At 40.3% G+C, this 17969-nt stretch overlaps 1 protein-coding gene across 4 annotated transcripts; it reads left to right on the top strand.

Annotated features, from left to right (window-relative positions):
* Positions 1-1107: 1107 nt before the first annotated feature.
* Positions 1108-14483, top strand: LOC122863029 (piggyBac transposable element-derived protein 4-like). 4 transcript variants are annotated; one of them, XM_044169055.1, is made up of 12 exons: positions 1108-1384; positions 2215-2532; positions 2994-3034; positions 3338-3387; positions 4359-4545; positions 6053-6208; positions 6541-6655; positions 7040-7187; positions 10046-10139; positions 10264-10450; positions 12173-12365; positions 12614-14483. In XM_044169055.1, the coding sequence occupies exons 1-12, from the start codon at positions 1262-1264 to the stop codon at positions 14293-14295; spliced, it is 3294 nt and encodes a 1097-aa protein (XP_044024990.1). In that variant the 5' UTR covers positions 1108-1261; the 3' UTR covers positions 14296-14483. The 4 variants fall into 4 exon arrangements, with proteins under 4 accessions (XP_044024990.1, XP_044024991.1, XP_044024993.1 ...); XM_044169056.1 differs by lacking the exon at positions 10264-10450 and having other exon boundaries at positions 12168-12365; positions 12609-14483; XM_044169058.1 differs by lacking the exon at positions 10264-10450 and having other exon boundaries at positions 12168-12365; positions 12614-12755.
* The last annotated feature ends 3486 nt before the right edge of the window (positions 14484-17969 follow it).

Raw genomic sequence — 17969 nt, 5'->3', positions numbered from 1 at the left:
CTTGCTGATGAGGCAGTCGAGAAGAAACAGTTTTTGTGGCGTGAGGTTTTGGTCCTGATGGACAGCAGGCTCCTGCCGGAGGGGAGTGACTGAAACAGGGATCAGCCACAATCTTTCCTGCTCGCTTCAGAGTCCTGGAGGCGTACAGGTCCTGAAGGGAAGGTAGATTGCAGCCAATCACCTTCTCAGCAGAGCGAATGATACGCTGCAGTCTGCCCTTGTCCTTGGCAGTGGCAGCAGCGCACCAGGTGGTGATGGAGGAGGTGAGGATGGTCTCGTCTTTGACAGGTTGAACTTCTTCAGCTGCTGCAGGAAGTACATCCTCTGCTGGGCTTTGTTGGTGAAGGAGCTGATGTATTGAGGTCCTGGGTGATGATGGTGCCCAGGAAGCAGAAGGACTCCACAGTGTCGACAGGGGAGTCACACAGGGTGATGGGGGCGGGTGGGGCTGGGTTCTTTCTGTAATCCACAACCATATCCACTGCCTTGAGAGCGCTGAGCTCCAGGTTGTTCTGGCTGCACCAGGTCACCAGGTGGTCAACCTCCCACCTGTTGGCGGACCCAGTGAGGGTGGTGTCATCCAATTACACATTTGTTTGGTAATATGCTCCACTAAAGCACAGTTAAAAACCGAAATGGTAGGTCATTTTTTGAGGCTTGGTCTTATAGATGGCCACGGTGTAAAAAATCTATTTTTTAACACCTTTAATATTTCAGTTGATATCATGCTTACATGGTGCATATCTTTAATCATACTGTCATGCTGTTCACTGTGATGCCAGCAGCAAAGTCTCTTTTTGTTCATATTTGTAAAGGGAAGGAAGTTTAAAATCGATATTTTATTTTAGTCTTTTAGTTTTATGCCATCATGTTATTCTCATGTCAGAATGAAAAAGGTCAATGTTGTGCCTTAGTAAGTAGTGGAAGTAAATCAGTAGACAATGATTACATTTACATATTATGAATATGTAAATTTGTGTCTAATAACTATGAACTATAAAACCAAACAATCTTTAAATCACAATGTGGACGGTAGAGGGCGCACAATTGGCGCCAACGAGCCGTCTGCTGTATTATTTACCTCCATTGTTGTACTTCCGGGTCAAAAACACACCTCTTCCGGTCTGAAAAACAAAACAACCGTGAGACACGACATAAACAAACCGGACAGTTGTATCGTGGCGTGTTTCTGAATCCAAACGGGGCTCCGATGCGCCGCTAGCCCGGTTGGTTCGGTTTGGGTGGAGGAGTGACGGTTAGCATGGTGAAGTGTGTTGTCTCTGGGTGTCCGAACCGCGTTGTGAACGTTAACGTTAACCGGGGGATCTTTAACCGACCACCGAAGAGGTTCTTCAGCTTCCCCAAAGACGCAGCGCGGGTCAAGGTACGGACATATGAATTTAACCAAAACTAAGACACGGTTTTCTAGTTAGCGTTAAGTTACTTGAATAAAGAGGTTCCTTCTTTTACCTCTATTTATCCCTCTTCCTATCGGCTACCTTAATGCTAACATACTCTGTTAGCTAACCTACCTGTGTAACGTTAAAGGACCTTACACTCGTGTTTATTCTAAGGTAATGAAAACACAACGCTTCTTATTTTCAGGTGACTATATACCAATGAAAACATACTTATAAATATTTTATTTCATTTCTGCTAATAGCTCCTCCTAAATGTTACACACTGGACCTTTTTAAATAAAAAAATGTTTTACTTTTAAGTCTCTAATTTTGGACTGTCCTTGAATGCACCAACAAGGAGACTTTTGAAAAGAGTCCCTGCTCCCAACTGCACCACATGACAGTTTTATTGTGTTTTTAAATTTCAACACAAACACAAAAACTGCATGAATGCAAAAACGCAGCAATCAATAATGTAACTTTGATTTAAAAAGGGCAACAAGGTGTTACTGTGATGCATCAAGAGATGTCTGCAAATTGAATTGTGTTTACCAGGTACACGAGAAGAGTCCATATAAGTGATGCAAACTTGGGATTTTCATAACTTTATATGCATCAGTTTTCTGAATTAGGGCTGCAGACAGAAGAAAAGCATGGCTGTAGCGTTTTTTGACACCAGGGAATATTTAAAGCCTGAGTTTGGCTTCAGTGCTTTGTCCTGTTTTCAGACATCAGACAAAATAATGAAGAGCCGTAAAAATGTATCCGGTGTAAAAGAATACAGACCGACAGTAACACTGATGACTTTGTTCAGGTATGGCTGGCGGCGCTGAGGGAGAAGGACAAGGAGGACTCGACAGAGCAGCATTTAATCTGTGAAGACCACTTCTTGCCGGAGGACATCTCCACCAATGGGGTCAAAAGTGACGCCATTCCCATCATGCCCCCCTACCTGGACGGGCCCCTGGGCATGATTAGCCCTTGGGGAGCCGAGTTGTCTGAGGAAGAGGATCAGTGGGCCGCCGGCAGTGGTGGTGATGATGCCGATGACACGTTTGAAGGTGGAGATGATGGTCCTGCTAATGCGGAGCCTGCTGCACCAGAACCTCCTGCAGTGGATCCACCACAGCAGGTCAGGAGACAGTTATTCTGTCATATTTTCTTGTGTGACGCACAGAATATTAATCATCTCTGTATGTTCTCATTCATATGGACAATAAAGGAAGTCCCAGTCGAGTTTCTTGTCCTGGGCCAAATAAAAGTAACTTCTTATTGATTATCTGCAGATACAGAGGTAGCGATTCTCCTGTCAGTAACTCTGAACTACTTCATTGAATATTTATTTATATAAAGTCGAGTAAAAAGTCATTTTCTTTCAATTTATCAAAAGACCCAACAAAAATACACTTCAGCAACTCCAAAAATTGATGCTAAATTTCTACCAAAACTGACAAGAGATTCTTTAGGTTGTAGACATAAATGAGTGTAAAATGTTTGTAACCAACGATTCGATTTTTTTTATCAAACTTTTCACCCTATTAGATACAACCAGAGCAGCTTTAACCTGCTCTGTTTTCACTTTCTGAATTCCAGGATCCAGGTGCCACGAAGAATTCAGGGGCCGAGACGACTGGGTAATAAAACCTTTCTGCTTCTGGGTTTCCTCTTACATGTTAACAGACTGTGGGCTAAGTTTAATTCCTGCACCCACTTTTTTATCAGTTAAAATGTAATTATTTTTTTCAGTTAGATTTCTTTTTATTTAATTTATCTATTTCCCTGCTGTAATTCCCACCTGGGAGGGAGCTGGTGTTATGGTGGGACACCAATGTGGTTCCTGCACATGTTGGCATACAGTGTATTTCACACGAACATGACAGAAATGACACATTTAACTTAAATTCAAGTAAGATATTTTGATGCCTCCTTCTTTTCAGTGTGCATCAGAGGAAGGAGATGATCCAACCCAAGACAGTCACCAGACAGGGTGCGTGCTTCTGTCATTTCATTGAATCTTTTTTCACTGTAACTGTTTGTACTAACAAGATCTGGTTATTGAACCTCCAATAGCTTTTGAGTACAACAGAACTGTCTGTATTAAAGTAGGTATTTGCAATTAAATACTACAGGCCTCAGGGGGCAGCAAACACTTTGTCAGAAATACAACAGAAGAGCAACTGTGTATCAGTTTACAGCCAAACAAACTCATGTTGTTTTAATAAAGAAGTCAATAATTAGCCTTTTTCCTTCTTGTCATGAGCATCCTCGATCTGATCTCATGCTGCACACAGTAGTTTTCGACACAGTAAAGTTGGTTACGTTGCTGAGGAGACGGAGGTGTGCAGCCTGTCACCTGCAGCTCTTCATCTAACAGCTCACTGTGGCTGCTCCTTGTTCTTCCATTATGCTCTGCAATATTTAAAAATGATCCACAGTCAGAAAATGCGGTCGTCTCCGATACGACTGTAGGAGAGTTAACAGTAAACAGTGAGGAGTTAATCAATGAGATAAAATTACAAACAGTAACACTGGATTGCATACAGTGCATGCCTTGTGTTCTATGAATCCCTTGTGCATCGGTAGGTAATTTGAATCCAGTGCAGGAATGGCGGACCCCGCCATAACAATGGAAACTACTACATAGAGAGGTGATTATACAATGTAAATACATTGAATGACTACTGCAGAAAAAATGCTGTTTCATAAACATTTTAAAGATTATGACCTTAAAGACCCAATCTTTCACTTATTTGACAATATATAACGAGACAACAATAAGATATGTTCTTCAATAAGATTGAAGTTTGAATTACAAGATGATGGATAGAAAAATTTTGGGTTGTTTTATTCCTGTTTTTAAAAACAACACATATGTAAGTAAACCTTACAAAGGCTTAGAATGATGGCAATGTTTTTTTAAGCCATATCTTCCAGCTCTGGGTGTCATGTTGTATTCAGATGTGTCCCTGGGGGTGCTGACGCAGAGTTTCCTGGAGCTGTTGCTGGCGGCTCCGGACGGCTTGCTGGACCTCAGGCAGGTTACCACGAGCCTGAAGACGCGCAGGCGACGGGTCTATGACATCACCAACGTCCTGGAAGGCATCAACCTCATCGAGAAGGAGTCACCCAACAAGTTCAAGTGGATGTGAGTGAACAGATGAAAAGATATGATGCAAGTAGGGCTGCAACTAACGATTATTTTATTATCGATTAATCTGTTGATCGTTTTCTCAATTAATTGATTAGTGGTTTGGTCCATAAAATGTCAGAAAATGGTGAAAAATGTCTATCAGTGTTTCCCAGAGCCCAAGGTGACGTCCTCAATTGTCTTGTTTTGTTCACAACCCAAAGATTACTGTCATAGAGAACTAAAGAAACCAGAGAATATTTACATTTGAGAAGAATTTCAGAGAATTTGGACATTTTTTCTTAAAAAATTACTCAGTGATTAATCAATTATCAAAATAGTTGGCAATTAATTTAATAGCTGACAACTAATCGATTAATCGTTGTAGCTCTTCATGCAAGAGCATCTCCAGGTTGTATTATTATTCACTGTGCAAGTTTGCTTTTATATTTTGGTGTTTTATGATCTAATTTATACTCTTTAGTTCTGTAGTAGTCCCTATTGGCCCATGTTATTAAATTTTAAAATTAAATTTTATATTAGAGCCTGACTGATACTGGATTTTTGAAGATATATTGGGTCGTTATTCGTTTTTAACATGAACATGTATCTTTGGCATTTCTGTAAATGCTTGGTAATTATCGGCTGACGTACACACCAATACAATAGTAGGATCGTCTGATGAATCAATTAGTCAATTAATTAAATCAATAATTCAAGTCTAAACATTTCCTGATTTCAGCTTCTCAAAAAGTGAGGACTTTCTGCTTTTCTCTGTTATAAAAAAAAAAAAATAAAATGAATATCTTTGGGTTTTTTGCTGTCAGACAGACAAAACACATTATTTGAAGACGTCACCGCGGGCTCTGGGAAATTGTGAAAGGCATTGTTCACCATTTTCTGACATATTTTTAGGCTTAACGATTAATCGTAAAAATAATAAACAGATGAATCCATAATATTCATTATTTGCAGCCCTTATCTACAGTATTTGTGAAAAGCTAAAGTCGTCTGATAATATCTGCCATGCCAATGTATCTGTCAGCCTCTATTTTGCATTTTTTCCCGACCATTATTAGATTGATTTCCTGCCTTCTGGGCTGCCATTGGTTCAGTTAATTTCTATGGAAATCAGTCTTTAATGAAAGAACAGGTATATGTGTGTGAAACAGATAACAGAGATATGGTATCTTGAATTAGACACGACACCAGTACAATATATGTACTAAAAATAAAAAGGCTCCACGTTATAGTTATTTTTTTTTTTTTTTTTGGCGTTTTCAACCACCTCTCAGGGTCTTCCATTAGTGAATGGAGTCTGCTCAGTTGTCATGAATATAGTTCAGTTGTCATCAGGTGACCTTATGGTGAAAGCTCTGAAAAAAGCTAGTAAGAGGACTTTGAGTTGAGATTATTTTTCTATGATTTCCAAGGTCAAGAATGAACATTAATGCTCAGATAAACAATGTTGTGTGTTGCCTGTAAGCTTTGAAGTCAACCTGCTCTCTGACTGTCGTCTGTCCAGAGGAGGGTGTGAGATCTCCAGCTTTCTGTGGAAGAACCAACAGAAGTTCCAGAGAGAGTTGGAGAACCTGAAGCTGGTGGAGGACACGCTGGACACCATCATCAACAGCTGTGCCCAGCAGCTCTTCGACATGACCGACGACAAGGAAAACGCCACATATCCTTTCACATCAGACCTAGTTATTGCTGGTGTAAATAAGAAAACAACAAAAGAGAAGATCTGCCAACAATGGTTTCGATCCATTAATCCATCCTCAGTTCCCAGTGCATTCTTCCTGTTGCCAGTAACAGTATTAGACACTATGTTTTATGACTCAGATTAATATACAATATTATGCACCAAGACAGACAAGGAAGCAGAAACAGGTCAGCAACCACCTGTTGTAAACCATCAAATTAATGCAGGGAGTGAATAAAGGAGAGAATAAAACTATTGTCGTAAATTTGGATTTAAAAGATGAAGGAGGTTTTCTTTAACCTTTCCTGCACGCTTGCCTACTTGACCCACGATGACATCAGCCGGTTTAGAGCCTTCCAGGAGCAGACGGTGATTGTCGTCAAAGCTCCGGAGGAAACCAGGTTGGAGGTTCCTGCACCCAATGAGGTAAACAACCAGACGCACAGTCGTTTTCAGGACGATCCAGTCGGGTCTGTTCATTATCCGAGAAGATAAGCTCGAATGAATGTGCCCTGTATGTATTTTTAAATAAAATGTATTTTCTTTTTCAAAACTTAATAACCATGACCTTGTTTAAATTTAAGATTTATTATTTATTTATTTCTTGTTACTTTACTAGAAAATGAATTGATGTCAGACAGTATTAATAAATACTTAATAATAAATAAAATATGGACATTGGTGATATTACAGATCTTATTTCATGATTTTCTCCTGTAGCTGATACATTCAGGAGGTAGACGTAATAAAAGCAACATCATCAGGTTGTGTGTGTGTGTGTGTGTGTGTGTGTGTGTGTGTGTGATGCAGGACAGCATCCAGATCCATCTAAAGGGGGGGAAGGGTCCCATCATGGTACTGACGTGTGATATTGGGGCCGGAGACGTGACTGGAGAGAAGAACGGCTGCTTCTTAACGCTGGAGGAAAGCCGGATAGAGACGGCCTCGCTGCACACAGGTAACAACAAAACAAAGTGATGCAGGGTGATAAAGGCTGAACATTTATAGGATTCATGTTGATATTCAGAGTGGAATTTAAATCATCCTCCTAAATGATCTTAGACGACTTTATTTGTTCTCAGTATTGTGAAGAAAGTGTAATCATGACAAGATCTTCAGATCAGGTTTAATTTATAAATCAGTCCAACATAACTCTGCAAAACAGCAAATAAGCCTATGACCCAAAATGTTGAAGTATTCCTTTAAGCTTGGTTATGAAAGAATTGTGAGCAAGATATTAACTAGAGTTGGTCATTTTACACTTAAACGAGACTAAGCGTCTACAGTAGAGGTCTTCACGGGTCCAAAAAGTCGTGCCCAAACCCAAAAATGCCCGGAACCGAACCGGACTTGTCTATTATTTGAAAGCTGGGACCCGGACCCATGCAGAACTGAGAAATGGCAGACCCGAACCCGGCACCGATTTCACAGCTCATTTCTTTTCATTTCTGTTTACAAGTTGTTAAAGCAAAACTTTGTGTCTTACCTAAAGTACCGTTAGTAGCCTTCTTCTTCTGCTGGTTTTCTGCTACTCCTCTCTTGCTGATTGAAACAGCATGGCTAATCCACTCGTTATTTCATCTTAAAAGTCCACTTGCTTCTTTCATTTTACACTTTCCACACAAACAACACCTCGTATGAATACTGAGATTCCACAGATTAAACGACCAAAACTCGCTGAATGAACCATCTAAGAGCAATAAAAAGAAACTTCCCTTTGTACATTTACAATTACAAATTGTGTCATGCTGTTTTTGTAATCAAAGTTGTGTTTGGTTGCACAAAACCACTAGTAATGGCTACTCCAATGTCTCTAGGTAATTGTGAGTCGATTCCTTTCTCTATTGATTTGCTCGGCATGGGGAAGGAATTGCAGTAGGCCTGTGTCCCAGCCTTCCATGCGAACACAGGGTCTATGTCTCCATCTGGTGGTTGAATCGTAGTACTGACACAGATTTACCCAAACACACTACTTCCAGAGGCCCTGACCTTTCCATAGAGGTATTGATGCGCGTCAAGACAAGGCCTTTCTCATTTCTCCGTTTGTACATCCTCGATTCCTCTCCTCGCGTCTTAGTCCCTCCCACCCGAGATGCCAGCGGAGGAGACGAGGAGAGAGGAGTCGAGGCAACAGGCATTTAATGAAACGAGATATCCTTGCTTCGGAGCCGTCATTTTAAAGCAACGTCAATTAAATAAGACGTGTGGCACAGCTGCATCATCTGTCCATTGTTTTGCTATAGACTACCGCTGTGTTTTATGATCTGTTAATGATCATAACAGTGTTCATGACAACTTGTATATTTACTTTTAATTCAATTAACAACGTGGCATAATGTGACAAGAATGTACGGATGTCATGCATACACACACACACACACACACACACACACACACACACACTGTAGGCTATACTGTATCATTAAATAAAATTAAATACATAAAGGTTATAGATCATATCTTCTCGATCCAGAAAAATGTCTCTGTCAACTTTATGACATGTAGAAACAACAACATTAAAAGCGTTATGTTGAAAGCAACAACAGTTACAGATTACAGTATCGTGCACTACATAGAAATTCAGTAACTCACTCCCAGGCTTTTTTGGCTGTGTGCCTTTTGCCTGTAAACAGGTGATCATTTTCAGCATTTCATCATCAGTCCCTGTAAGAAATGACAAATGAAAATTGATCTCAAATGTAGCCCACGGCCCCAACTGCACCTGTCGTCACAGGACTATACGTCTTGCAGGCCGTCCCAAAGCTCTTATTTCTGCTCCGAGAAGTGAGGAGGGATCGAGAGGAGACACGAGAGCAGCCTTCACGCAGATGGATATCAGTTATTGATTGGACGCTGAAGTTGATCAGACTAATCTGATATATCACAGCATCACTGGAGTTTCATACCGGAGTGGAGACAGCTAACAGATTAAACTCACAAACTCCCAAGTTTTATATTTTGTTTTCTGATTCATCATCTAGTTAAAAATCTGTGTTAATCGTAGGTCTGAACCACAAAAGACAACTTTATTTATTAGATAGATTTTTCTTTTCATGATTATTTATTAACTTATAAATAATCTTTATTAACTTTATTAACCATTAACTTTTATTATGGATACAATTAAAGTCAGAGAGAGTCTGTCTGTCAGGAAGAAACACAAATTTCAATTTCCCCTGAAACATTTAGCCTAATAAATCATTTCCAGTGTTCAAAAGACACCATAATCATATCTCATCATCTGGGTTATTCAATAATGAATTCACAGTCAGAACATCCATAAATACAGAAGCAAATAATGAATAAATAATATGAAGGCATTCTGCCGGTAGAAATGATTCCTGTGCCTCTGAGCAGGACACAGTGTGAATACAGCACGCAGCTTGTTCTTCACGTGCAGGTGTTTGTTAAACAGGTAACAGGCTGCAGAGAGAAAACACTGCTGCTTGTGATAACGCCATCAAAAGTCTCTACAGCTGTTAAAGCCTACTAACAGCTGATCCAGCTGTGATCAGCTGATCCAGCTGTGATCAGCTGCCCAGTCATCAGAAACGGACGTCGCTTCACGTGACGCCTCAGAGGAAAGGACGTCTCATTTCTCTAAAAACACATTTCCTCGCTCGGCGCATGGGTTTCTTGCGTCTCTCCACGCATCCCCGGCGGGAGGGACCAGGACGCAAGGAAAACACGCAGGTGGATGCAGTTAAGAGGCTTGGGACGCACCCCATGTCAGACCGAAGAAATCGATTTGTCACTGTGCCAGGAATACTGAAATTGCTAACTTTGACGACGTTGGGATTGCTAAAATTCCCATAGATTCAGAGTCAGACGACGAGGACCTGATTCAACCGGAGCCTGACCCGGGCGGCGACGGAGCGTATTGCCACTTCCAAGATCCACAGACGGAAGAGTATGTAATATTGTTATCGATTACTTATATATATTTGGTGTCTAACGTTTAGAACAGTGGAAAAGTACCAACCTGTATACTGTGCATGTGTAACTTCCGTGAACGATCTGCTTGTTTTACCTAGGCTATTAGCATTAGCAATGCTAAAATGGCGTCTACAGAGAGAGAGAGAGAGAGTGAAATGTTATTGCTGCATCCACATGGATTCAGACAGACGGACAACACCTTCTGGACGGCTCGGGAAAACCAAACAGACAGACAGTCCGACGGAGGATGGCAAAACGAAACACACATGGCGATCTGTTGCTATGGTGATGTCGGATACACAAAGCCAGTGCCCATCTGATCCGTACCGGCTGCCCGATCCGCTCTGCACATGCGCAAAAGTGGTCCTATCAGTCAAAAAAGCTTGCCGCAAATGTGCCTGTTCAAAATAAGATAACAAAATGTTTTTTAATCATTTTAAATGTAATAGTTCCCTTTTATGTAATAGGGAATTTACTGAAGTTATAAAAACCTTATTGGACAGTATTGGAAATGTGCATTTTCTAACAATCACTACTGGAGATACTGGGAATTCCTTAAACACGAAATTAGGAAATTTACCAATTTAGCAAGGAGTTGGCTTAAAAGAAAAGATAAAAAATAGAGAATTTTATAAAATGTATATCAGACGACGATCTGCCCCCACAATTGGATGAACCTCAACAGGAATTAGACGGGTTTTATAGAGAAAGGTGCTTTTGTACGATCCAGATTTAAATGGATTGAAAGGGGTGAGAAAAATAAAGTTTTTTTTTTTAATATAGAAAAAAATAAACAGAGAAATTCTCTTTCTAAGCTAAAAATAGAAAACTCTATAACAGAGGATTACACTGATTTCAAAATAAATTATTTTTATATTTTATACTGCGAGGTATATTTACAGCAACTTTCATAATGACAAACTATCTGGAACATGTATTTTTCATATATTGAATGAATTGTATTGAATGAACACAGAATTAAAATAAAACATAAAAAAAAATTTAATTTCTAATTACAAATGAATTACGGATTATCCGATGATACACGGTTCCAATCATTAAAAACCATTTTGTTATCTTGAGTTTGAGTTATGATCAGTCATTCACATCACGAGGCACATTTGCGGTAACTTTCTTTGACTGACAGGACCACTTTTGCGCATGTGCAGAACCGATTGGGCATCCGGTACGGATCGGGCACTGACATACACTTTACATATTACCTACCTGGTATTCCACCCAGCTCTGTGCTGATTGCCTGCCATTTGTCAGCTTTTCTTGTCATATCTCGGTAGGATTTCAAACTCAGATCATATGATTCCGGGTGTTGCTGCACCAAAATCATTAGCTTCTCATTGTCCATGTTTTCTCCTTGTGTGAGGGAGCTACGTAACATCCGGTTGTAAATTCCGTCACAGAGGACGACAAAAAGTGACAGTATTTTAACTTTGGACTGCCTACTGTTACTGTTGCCGGTATTCTCTGCCTAATATTTACGTCCTGCTCTAAATGAAATCCGGTTTGCCGTCTACTTTCTGCTGGAATCCATGTGAATGCAGTATATGAGACAACAGCCATCACTGCGTAGTGCTGTATCATTATGTGTAACTGTGGGCTTTCGCTAGACTTTCCATTCAGGATGCACTACTGCTCTGAAAAGTTTATTGTGTGTCAACAAAAGTTTATAGGCAAAATTTTAGGCCATTCACAAGGCAAGACAACAACGTGCTCTAATAATATTTTACACTTTTTGGTCACTATTCAATTTTATTTATATAGCGCCAATTCATAACAGAAGTTATGTCATTGAACTTTTCCTATAGAGCAGGTCTAGACCGTACTCTTTATAATATTATTTACAGAGACCCAACAGTCAAACACAGTCCTAACGTCCGTATATTGTTACTTTTATGTTTTGAGTCACAATTTCAAAACTATAAGTCAGTGAATGAAGAGATTTGTTTCAACCCTGACTTTTTTCACCCCTGTCTTGTTTCCAAAGTGAAGATGAAGATGAGGACGAGGACAAGGAGGAGGAGGATGATGATGATGATGACGATTACACGCCAGGGCCATCAACATCCATCACTACTCCCCCCGCTCAGTCACAGCGAGGCTGCTCTACACGACACATGTCTGCACCCGTTTCTCAGCCACAGCTTCCCCTTCCTGTGTCCGGGTGCACCCCCCCTCAGCCAGAGTATGTGATCTATATATTATACTTTATATTTAAGTTTATTGTATGATAACAAATGTTTATAGGCTAAATTTAGGTCATTCACAAGGTAAGTCACTGAGAATAATGTGCTATAATAATATTTTACAATTTCTGGTCACTATTACTACCTCTTACTATAAATCACTATAGTCCATATATTGTTACTTTAATGTTTTGAGTCACAATTTCAAAACAACTTTTTTCCCCTTTGCCTTGTTTTCAAAGTGAAGATGAGGACGATGAGGATGATGACGATGATGAAGATTACACGCCAGGGCCATCAACAAAGTCACCACGTCCAAAGAAGCGCCGTCGAAGTGGGTCTGCCACTTCGAGGGTGAGAGAGGAGAAAGAGGGGGAAGAAGACAGGTGGCATAACAGAGAGGAGGGAGATAAAATACCGGACCCACTCAGGTTCAGGCCTGCCAGGCAGCCTGGCCCCACCCTGGACACCAGCGCCTCATGGTCTCCCCTTTCACTTTTCCAGCTGTTTTTTAGCACCTCTGTTGTCCGTACCATCATCGCAAACACAAACGCAAATGCTGCCAAGAGACTGCAGGCTGGATTGAAGTTTGTTTGGAAACCTCTGACAGTGAGCGATTTCTACATTTTCCTGGCCATTATCATCTTCTCAGGGATTGTAAAAGTGCATAACAGAGCGGACTATTGGAAAAAGGAATGGCCATACAACTTCCGATTCCCCGCCGATACGATGACACGGGATCGCTTTGAATCCATCTTATGGTCCCTGCACTTGAGCAACCCAGCAGAAGACGAAGCCAACGAGCGCAAGAGGAACACTGCAGAGTATGACAGACTGTTCAAGATCAAGCCCCTGTACTCCGAGATCGTGAATGCCTGCAAAGTACACTTCCAGCCTTACCAGAACATTGCCATAGATGAAAGGATGGTGACGTCTAAGGCTCGCATAAGTATGAAGCAGTATATGAAGGAAAAGCCCACAAAGTGGGGGTACAAACTATTTGTGCTTGTGGACTCCTTAACGTCCTACACGTGGAATTTTTTTGTCTATGACGGGAAGAGTCATCCAGGCCAGGGTCTGAGCTACACTTCAGTAATGGACCTTATGGAATTCCCTCTCCTCGGACGGGGCTACACACTATTTGTAGACAGTTATTATTCCAGCCGTGCCCTCTTTGAGGAATTGTCCAGACAAAACACTGGTGCATGTGGGACAATTAGAAAAAAACGTATTGGCTTTCCACAGACAACACAGAATGACCTACCAAAAAATGCAGAAAGGGGAGATATGCGGTGGATACGACAAAACAAACTTCTGTTTGTAAAATGGATGGACACACGTGAAGTGACCATTTGCTCTACTGTGCATGAAGCATTCAGCGGACAGACTGTGAAGAGGAGAGTGAACGAGGCTGGTGTGTGGAAAATCAAGGATGTGACCATTCCCGATGCTGTTTTGAAGTACAATCAAAACGTGGGTGGCATGGATCTGTCTGATGCTTTGACTGACTATTGCAGTGTGCACCACAAAACCATGAAATGGTATAAGACCTTCTTTTACCATTTTATGGACATCGCTGTGGTCAACAGCTTCCTTCTTCACAAGGAACTATACAAAAAGAAGAATGATCCCACCTCGAAAAGGCCATTCACCCAGAAGCGCTTCAGGGAGAAGCTAGCTGCAGATATGCTGGAGTTTGCCAAAGCCTCAGCACCACCTCCACCACCACCACCACCACCACCAGCAACCTCCTGCATGCCTGCATACTATGGAGACGATGGTTCCCAATCTAGGAGGTACTGCAAGAGATGCCAAGATGCTGGCATCAAAAGAATGAAGACCCCTGTGTACTGCATGAGGTGTGAGGTTTCTCTGTGCTTAACTTCTAAAAGGAACTGCTTCAGGGATTGGCACAATAAGATTAAATGACAACAGATGCCTTCCTTTTTTTCTTTTGTTGTCCTCTCCTCTACCCACGGCCATTATTCATCAAAAAAACCAAACACCCATGGACCTGAAAGTTGACTTTTATATTAATTTTAGTATTTGGTACATTTTTGTGTGTATGTGTGCAACAGTATGTGATATAAATCTGCTCCATTTTGAGTCAAACCTCATTGCCTTTGTATGGTTTTCTTTTAATGGGAACATGTATAGAGGTCAGTTGTATTTAGATGGAATGAATACCTATAGTGGCATGTAAGTGAAATTTAATAAGTTTTACAGTTAGGTACCTGAGAAATGTCAAATGGCCCAGATGGCACCCAAATGTACCCAAACGGCCAATTTGGAGATTCCGCCTCAACGTGGCTCTACTAAACTTTGTTTCACTTTATTAGCATCAGTCTTGGCACAGGTAGTGTTCAGATGTTGGTGCTATAGTTTGCTAGAGGCTTTGGTCTGCAACTACATAATTCCAAAGGGGATATTCACTCAAAAAGTGTACAAATCTTTCATTTATGCTGTGTTCCATTTTCATTTACTCTGACCCAGTGACATCTATACAGATGCTTACACCTCTGCAGAAATCTCACAAGTGTTACCTTTTATTATGATGTCAAGATTATTCATATAGACCTTGTAGTTGCAGAGATATACTATATTAATTTTGGGCATGGCATTTTCATGCCTAGGGATTAAGAGGTTAAACTTGGTTATGAAAGAATTGTGAGCAAGATATGTACTGAGTTGGTCAAACTATGTAACAGAGAAACTGTCTCTAAATGAACTCTGATCTTTTTGCATTTGTGCACTGCACAAATGCAATTGTTTCTTATTGGCCGACATAAACATTTGATACCAATACATCTGTGACAGGCTAAATTCAGCTGAGAAGTGTTTCACATTGTTTGTTTTATTTCATTGTGGTGGTGCTATTGTTGTTGCAGAGTCCTCCAGTCCACGGAGTGCTGTGCAGAGCGCATAGCCACCAGCTGACCACCAGGAGGCGCCAGCTGTCCTTCACTGTTCAGACACAAGCCTGGAAACATTACAGAAGCCTAAATAGATTGTCTCCAGGTACCAGAAGGTTTCGATTGTTGCACAAAGTGTCTGGTAAAATACAGTTCAGGCTGGAAAACATTACAGAGATTTACAGAACTGAGTTCACATGTGGTACAAAAGTGAATAATACATCAGCTGAAACATACACCAACATCATCAAATCCAAACTGATCGGGGGGGGGGACACTATGGATCAATTTAATTTGCACCTTTTGCAAAGTGCTTTTTTTTATTGAACTCCCCATGATGTTGGTTCAGAAGAGCCCGGTCGGTCTGCTGAGCTCCTCGGAGAGAAATCATGTAAACGATGAAGGTGAGGATGACTACAGTTTGACCAGGACCTTTTGTAGCATTATTTTTGAATGAGAGATGAGGGAGAAGTGCTTGTTTGTAGATGCATTACACAGCTGTGCCTCTGTACTGCACAGAGCTGCAGGGTTTCTGGAGGCTTTGTATTATATGATATGATCATAACCTGACTTACAGTACATTTTCTGTATAATATTTTACTACTTTGTTTATATTTTCTTTGTTTTTTACTTTTCTTGGTGGTTCAGATATACAGATGTTTTCGTCTTGGTTTGAACTTTGAACTCTAATGGGGAAAACGCCTCAAAGATGCTGTAATCAATAAAAAACAAAAACAAAAAAAACATGACATTAGCTTATTTCCTGTCACCATTCTGTTTGAATCCCTGAAGCAGCAGGACTAATGGAACATTAGTTCAACATTCAACCTGCCCAAAGACCCACAGACAGAGGGAGGAACAAAATTACACATGATTGAAAATGTACTTCCTGTTGTCAACTAGCACAACTTTATTTAAATTTATCCGAATTTGCTGTAATTTTAAACTGTATTTACACACAGACTCACAGAGAGGGAGAGACTGTAAAGCTGTGGTGGAATGTAACTAAGTAGATTTACTACTAAGTACAAATTTGAAGTATTTGTACTTTACTTGAGTATTTCCATTTCTTGCTACTTTATACTTCTACTCCGTTACATCGCCGACGGAAATATTGTAATTTTTACTCCACTACATTTATTTGATAACTTTACTAGTTTACTAGTTAGGATACTTTACAAATTTTGCATACAAAACATATCAAGAGCTTATAAAATATGATGCTTTGTTGAAAATTCAATTACCCAACAGTATGTTCAGTAGAGCTGAAATAATTAGTTGATTGACTTTTTGTATTTTCAATCTAGGCGTACACAGGAGCGCAAGGGCGGTGCCAGGGACCGACTTCACTTTGCAGACAAAACATTGTTACTTTGCTTCGTCGTTTATAGCTACACATGCTGGCTGACACTTGTATAATGTTGTCAGATATGATCCCCGTTGTCTGTGTCGGAATCACGACTGTGCAAATGCAAAGCTGCATTTGAACCTGGGGAGTCTACCCTCTCCCCTGCCTCCCGCAATAAGGTCAGTCCTGAAAATGTTTACAGTTTTTGTTAAAACAGCATCTTTTCTTACTGAGTAGGATGATAAATATGGAGCCGACTCTGTAAATACAGCCCATGCCTTCAGTGCTGTGTTGTGGGAAGAAAACATCTGTGTTCTCCTCTGCCTGTGGCTCAGTGCTGACAATTATTTGCAACTATTATTTTGACAGTATTGTTTGAGTTAGATCGTCACTGTTTAAAAGTATGTCTTTGTCATAATGTGCAGTATGCCAGGGGACTGTAATGTAATGTAATGGTTAATATGGCCGTAGACTTGAGAAAAATACCTTGATAAACATGTTCGGGTATTTTCTAAGATACGCCCATGGTAACCAATTGGTATCCTTTTGATATACTGTATGTATACCATACAGGCACAACATGACACCTATGGACTCTGTGTGCAATCATAGATATGCTTGGTTTCATTTGAGAAAATGACGTGTGCAAATTATTAATTTTTCAAAAAATTCATTTTTTGTACTTATACAAATAGTATCATTCAGTCCATTCACCTGTTTTAGGTGTGATAGACTGAGACACCCCTGATTGAAGTATGGTTCTGCCTAGGCTGATTGATCAATAAGATTGCCCTCCATCTGGTGGGTTTGTATATTCAACATTTAAAAACATTTCAACAATTAAAAATCTAATTTAAAAACTGACAAAATGTGTGGGTCCATTAAAAACTTGAATTAAAGATCCCAAATTGAATTATGGGCCAATTTTCGATGAACACAAACACCCAGTTCAACTAGTACTCTAGGTTTGAGTAACTTATCTTTTGGCAGCGTAACAGAGCAGTTACATTATCTCTCAAAAACGATCAGTGAAGTGCTGTTAAGCAAGGCACTAAACCCACAGCTGCTTGTTAGCGGCAAACAATGAAAGACATACTGTGACAGGATTTCCCTCCGTGACTATACTTATAGTATTATGATTTATGAAAATAAAGACCATGTTGAGCTTGATTTTGAAGTTGGCCAAACTGATTAATGACTTACTGAATTCACTGAGGGAAATGTCTTCTTCAAAAGCCATCAACAGAAAATTAGAAAGCATTCCCTCTAAAAGCCACAGTGGTTGGCGATCATTGGTCATTTACTATCTCAGATATTTTACAATGCAGGATTATAATGACCCC

The sequence above is a fragment of the Siniperca chuatsi genome, linkage group LG16, assembly GCF_020085105.1.
Source record: "Siniperca chuatsi isolate FFG_IHB_CAS linkage group LG16, ASM2008510v1, whole genome shotgun sequence".
NCBI classification, from domain to species: domain Eukaryota; kingdom Metazoa; phylum Chordata; class Actinopteri; order Centrarchiformes; family Sinipercidae; genus Siniperca; species Siniperca chuatsi.
This window is presented reverse-complemented; position numbering and strand designations above follow the sequence as displayed.